Source organism: Tupaia chinensis, unplaced genomic scaffold (genome assembly GCF_000334495.1).
Source record: "Tupaia chinensis unplaced genomic scaffold, TupChi_1.0 Scaffold000274_1, whole genome shotgun sequence".
NCBI classification, from domain to species: Eukaryota; Metazoa; Chordata; class Mammalia; order Scandentia; family Tupaiidae; genus Tupaia; species Tupaia belangeri.
Genome location: NW_006159756.1, coordinates 1568954 through 1574815, shown reverse-complemented (window position 1 = coordinate 1574815; position 5862 = coordinate 1568954). Strand labels below are relative to the sequence as shown.

General features: G+C 60.2%; 1 protein-coding gene across 1 annotated transcript in view; it reads right to left on the bottom strand.

Annotated features, from left to right (window-relative positions):
• Positions 1 to 3658: 3658 nt before the first annotated feature.
• The window catches only part of LOC102490606 (beta-galactosidase-1-like protein 2), a 55202-nt gene continuing 52998 nt past the window's right edge, over positions 3659 to 5862 (bottom strand). Inside the window, exons 17-20 of the mRNA XM_006149967.3 lie at positions 5528 to 5639; positions 4967 to 5083; positions 4665 to 4738; positions 3659 to 4055 (exon numbers count right to left, since the gene is read on the bottom strand). Coding sequence (XP_006150029.1) covers positions 4043 to 4055; positions 4665 to 4738; positions 4967 to 5083; positions 5528 to 5639 — 316 coding nt within the window. The 3' untranslated portion in view covers positions 3659 to 4042. The remainder of the gene's footprint in view (positions 4056 to 4664; positions 4739 to 4966; positions 5084 to 5527; positions 5640 to 5862) is intronic.

Below are 5862 nucleotides of genomic sequence, written 5' to 3'. Positions count from 1 at the left end.
GCAGGAATGGAGTCCCTCCCCTAACCCCACCTCCCTCAAGCCTTCTCCTTCAGCCTCAGCAAGGAGGCAGGCCCCAGAGCCAGCGCAGGCCACGATGACCTGGACTCAGCACCCCGAGATCCCACTGTCCACACACTGCCCACCTGGGTTGCAGGGCTCCTCGCCTGGTCTGGCCCAGGGAGGGGACATGCCCTGTTCCCAGAGCTCTTGAGAACCACAGACCTCAGGGCTGGAGCAAGCCAGTGGTGGGCGACGCAGAGATCTTCTCCAGCCTGGAAAACGGGGGCCAGGGTGACTCCCAGCTCCTTCCTGGCCTCTGGTTTGAGGAAGTGAGGTAGGGGGGCTTCGGATTCACAGAGGGCTTTAGGGGAAAGGGGCAGGGGCTAGCTGGATATGGAGGGGAAAGGACACCGGAGCACACCCGGCTGTGAAAGTCATTCTATTTTAAATGTTAAATGGGAAAGAAAATTTGACCTGTCCCAAGCCGGGAGCTTGCAGAGCCAGCCCACCCATGTCAGGCGGCTGCCTACCCACCCCGGAGCCAGAACAAAAAGAGCTGCAGCCCTCCCCAGTCCCCCGGGCCCCTGCCAGTGGGCCCTCTGGAGAGCTCCCTCAGGCCCCTGCACGTTGGAAGCACAATTGTCTCCCCAAGTGGAGGAAAAGGAACGGCCCGAGCCTACCGAAGAGGTGTTTATTTTTTAACTGCTAACAGCCCCCCCGCTCCATCAAAGCTCACAGGCCTGAAGGCCTCTCAGAACCCACTCTGGGGTGGGTGGGTGGATGGGACTCAGCCAGAACCCTAATGTCACAGTGTAGCACCGGCTGCCTGTTCTGCAAAGAATTTCACTTCCCGCGGTATTCGTGAAACCACCTGATGCCATCAGGCCTGAGCCACCACGCAGAATGTTTCCCCAGCCTCTTCAACTTTGTCGCTTTGGAAATTGACCCCCTTGGAATTGAGTGGTAGCATGGGACAGAAAGGAGGAGGTGGCACGGGGCACCCGTCAGACAAGGCCCACCCCTGCCTCACCCATGGAAACCAGCCTGAGTGCAGAGATCAGCTTGGCTGGTCTGAGGCCACCTTCTTAGCCAAAAATCCCAGGGCTCGTTTTCAGGAAATCGGTAGGGAATAACACGGGGACTTCCCCCCTTCCCCGGGCAGATGCTAGTTCAGTTGTTTCCACCTAATACCCTCTTAGCTGCATGTGTATTTATTTATGAGGACCCTGGTGGACTGCAGCCTTCTCTTTGTGGGAAATGAGTTTGTGATAAATCAGAAGCGAGTCCACGATGACAATTGTTTTCCAAACCCCGCCTCTGCCCTGCTCCTCGCTGGCAGACCCACCGCAAAGGAGTGAGGGTTCGCAGCTCCCAGGATGGAGACCGGGCGAGGGTGGAGCCCAGGCAGCTGCATCTGGTCTGTTTTAATTTAACTGTATTTAATTTGTTTTCAGAATTAAAAGTCAAATATGGTTTTTAACAGTCCTAATCCTCTTCGGCCCTGCCTTATTTTACTCGTTTCTTAACTTCGCCATCCAATAATGTGTATGGGTGCCTGTTGGGAGCAGGCATTATTCTAGCACCCAGCACACCGCAGCGGGACGACGCCCTCGTCTTCATAGAACTTACCTTCTGGGAACCAGCAGTTAGCGTAATGGCTATGTCGCTGGACTCCCACGTAGCCGACCGCGGCTCACGTCCCGGACCCGGTGGCTTAAAACTCACGCCGGGCGTGTGTGCGTGTGTGCCCAAGATCCCAAGAGGAGAATGGAGGAGAAGGGATTGCAGCGTGACCATCCCCCTTGGGGGGTGATTTCTTGCTTTCTGTCTCTATGTCTCTCTGTCTGTCTGTCTGGCGAGCACACGCGCCCTGTAGTGAAAATCTCTTCAAAAAAAAAAAAAACACAGAACTTACCTTCTGACGAGGGGAGATGGACGGGACGTGTTCTCGCGCGATCTGCTGCCAGGAGAGCCAAGCGCCGCAGGGCAGGTAGTGCAGGTGTGGAGAGGGTTGTGCTCTGGGCAGGGCGGACAGTAACCCCGACCTGCAGCTCCCTGGGCTCCCCCGGGTGGGCGTGAGCTCAGCGTGCTCATAGATCAAAGGCCGGTGCAGGCACCAACTCCCTACACCAGGGAAGAGGGTGCTGGAGGCAACCTGGCGGGCCTGCGGGGAAGGGTATTCTGACTTCTGGAGTGAAACAGGAAGACATCAGGAATCTGGCAGGAGGAGGCCTTAGAACACTCTGCTTCCTGTGCTCACTGGGCATGGCAGGCCTGGCCGGGTAAGGCCGGCTGGAAAGGGCACGAGGCCTGAAGGTGTTCAAGAAGGAAGGCCAGGGGATCTGTGAGGCCTGGAGGTGGGACGTACGAGAGGGGCCAAAGAGCTGGAAAGGGAAGAACAGGATCTCCACTTCCTGGCCCGAGAGGAGGGGTAGTGTGGGGTCCGAGTTCTGCTCCAGACGCTGCAGGAGGTGGCGGGGCAGCTGCTGGTGGAGCCGCCACTTGGATGGAGGTGGCTGTTGGAGGGGATTACAAAGCCCTGAGTGTCATAGAGAGCCCCGCACAGTTTCCTGGACAGAGGAACGAAGGAGCCCAGGGAGAAGGCCCAGAGCCCTCGAAGATGCAGAGGTTTGGGTAAAGAGGACGGGCCTTGTGGAGACTGACAGGCCCCGTGCAGCGTGAAGGTCTGGACCAGCCTTCAGCCCATCGGGAAAATACGCTGCGCTAAGTGTTCTTTGGTGGAGAGTACCCAGGGCCGACTGGCAGGTAAGAAGGACAAGGACAAGAAGCTGGGGCCGGAAGCCCCCGCCCTGTGAAAGGGCCACGCGTCCCTGCTCAGCTCTGCCTGAAAGCATACCATGGCAAGGGGACTCGGCTTTACGAAAGGAACCGCGTAAGGCGCCCCCCATGCCACTTGCCAGCGGCGTCTGGCTCACACACAGCTTTGTGGGAGCACGGGCTCAGGGAAGGCGAGATGAAGTGGCACTGTCCCTGCTCAGGCCGCATCTCAGCTCGCTGCTCGCTATGCCAGGGCTGCTCAGGAAGAGCTGGGGAGTTTGGGCAAAACAGGGTCTCGGACCCGGTTCTGCTGCCCTGCCACCGTCCATGACCTTCTCTTTAACAAGCTCCATTTCTCCATCTCAAGAGGGACGCTTGGCCCAACCCCATGGCCGCCTGCCCTTGACCGCTCAGCTCTTGGGCCCTAGGCACTACCCATAGTGCCACCCTGGCCTCGGCCACACACAGGGCGTGGGCCCCATTTCTGTCCCCAGCCCTTCGCTGGCTCCCAGTGTGGGACGCAGGGAGGGGTGCGCTCCTTGACTTTGGGTCTCACTGGAGAGCATGAGTTTGGGGCCGCTGAAGTCAGACCCCGTTGGTGAAGAATACCGTGGCCCTGGTGACCACCTCGCCGCAGCGCTCATGGCTGACGGCACGTTCCTGCCCCGCACCAGCACGAGTTTGGCCTCTCCTCCCAGGGCAGCTGCCCATCAGCCACATCTCAAGGAGGGTCGCGGGAAGGGTGAGAGCGCAGGTGTGTGGCTCCACCACGGCAGTTTGTCCGGCTCCTCGCGCGCCAGCTGGGCCGAGCATGTGCCTGACCCCACACTGCCCTTTCCTCTGGTTTAAGCAGATGGACGAGACCGCAGACGTGGCGGCAAAGGGTCTGATTCATCTTGTTTTATTGCGATGCTCCCTGAGCCAGGTCACTGGGCCTGGGCCAGCTCCTCCACCCGGTTTAGACATGGCAATGGGCAACGACTAGGAAGGAAGCTGCCTCTCTTCCCGCTGCTTGGCTACCCGGGAAGAGCCCAGGAGCTGAAGGCAAGGCCTGGGCTAGGCCTGCAGGCCCTGGGGCGACCCGGCATCCCCAGGGTGACACCTACCCAGTGCCATTGCGCTGGGCCGTCTGCCCTTCCCCAGACACTGGGGACGGGCTGTGTTTCTGCTGGGACGTACACTCCCCCCAGCACGCTGCTCAGTGAGGAGAAGTGGGAACACGCTCAACGCCAGGGGACGCGTGGCTGGGCGTCTGTCTCTGAGTTCAGTTCGTCACCCTGTCAAGCGCAGTGAGTGGGGAGGAGGAGAAAGCAGGTGTGTGTCTCAGAGTTCCTCCAGGATCCTGGCGGAGGCTCCCAGAGGGTGACAGAGAAAGAACAAAGCCGGCTCGGGTGAGACAGTCCACTGCCCTACCCTCTACAGACAGCGACAGACCCACTATTTCAGCAATGAAAGGGGCCACGAGGGACGGGCCGGCCCTCACTGAGAACACCCGAGGTGCGGCCTCTGATCAGCAGGGCACAGGCTGTGCGGGTAGGGTTGTCCAACCAGTGCCCACGACTTTCTGGGGTCCCCAGGCCTTCATCACTGGTGACCCAACACACCCCCAGCCTTGGAGACACCCCTCCGGTCTGTCCCAGAGGAGCAGGGAAGCTGGAAAGGCATCGTCGTGGAGGCCAGACCGAGACGCCATCCAGGCAGGAGGATGCCTCTCCATGCCAGCCCTCCTTGCTCTGCAGTCTGCCCGGGGCGAGGGTTCTGAACTGAGGCCTCTCGGCTCCCAGAGGTTGCTACTTCAGGAGGCCCCCCTACAGGGTAGGGAGTGAGGGAGCAGCCCCCCGGGGCTCTCTCTGCAGGAGGTGCAGACGGCCACTCAGTTGACATACTGGTTCCGGCCCAGGTGGGGCGTCTCGGTGAACTGTATCGCGGGGCCTGCCATCGTCTCCTCGAACACGATGATCTGGGGAGAGAGGGAAGCCTGTGGTGGGCGGCGAGAGACCAGAGGCAGCAGGGGTGGGGGGAGGTTTGGGGGCCGGGCTAGGGGGCACAAGGACCAGGGTCCTGTCATCGCCGAGGAGAGAGGAAGGGGCTGGAACTGTGCCCTTTCCCCTGCCCTGACCAGAGGTTCCCAGGGAAACAGCAAGGCCAGGGGGGGCCAGATGGGAAGGGAAGGCCAACGTGTCCCCACCTGGTTGAGTCCTCTGTCCAGCCAGGTGCCAGGGAGGTACAGGGTCTCCTGGGGGCCAATGTTCCAGTAGCGTCCGAGGTTCTGCCCATTAATGAACACAACCCCCTTCTCCCAGCCCTTCAAACAGAGTAGGGACAGTGTTAACCTACCTCAAAGTCACCAAATATGAAGTCCCACTGTGAGGCAGGCACGGGCGAACACACACCACACGTTCCTCTCAGCTTCACGAGGCCAGTGTGAGCCAGCGTGTTGAGAGCCAGGAGGGCCAATCAGTGGGGAGTCCCAGCTCCTCCCCCCAGCTCCGAGTCGCCCAGGCAGGGCTCAGACTGGACACGGAACCTGGGTCCAGGGAAGCACCAGCAAGTGGTTCTGCTTTGAGTCCACAGACACTGCCCCCCAAGGGCGGGTACCAGAGCCCCTTCCACACAAGGCAACGTAGAGACAGGGTGACTCTGGGCCCAGGGGTTCCAGAAGGCTCCGCCAAGCCAGGTACACACGCTTTTGGCTCAGAGTCCCCTGAAAGGAGATGGGAGGATGCGGGCAGGGCGAGGAGCTACTGACCTCAAGCTTCAGAAAGGTGTCGGAATGGGAAGGGCCAACTATCAGGGCCGCCAAGAGGAAAGCAGGGAAAGTAGGCACTTCTGGGACAGAAATCCATTTTTTGGAGTCAAACCTAAGGACAGAACAGGGGGTAGGAAAGAGAAGGAGGTACCTTCTCGAATCCTACACTCTATTTCTAAGGCATGCTCCTTCCCCACCAAGCCCCCCAAGCCCCTGCCCCCCAACCAGGTAGAGGAAGGCGACAAGCTGTGCTGAAAAGCCCTGTTCGGCAACACAGGCTGCCAGCGCTGCTCCTCCCTGCCATGGGCGCGGCCGGCCTCTGGCCGGCCCCCCAC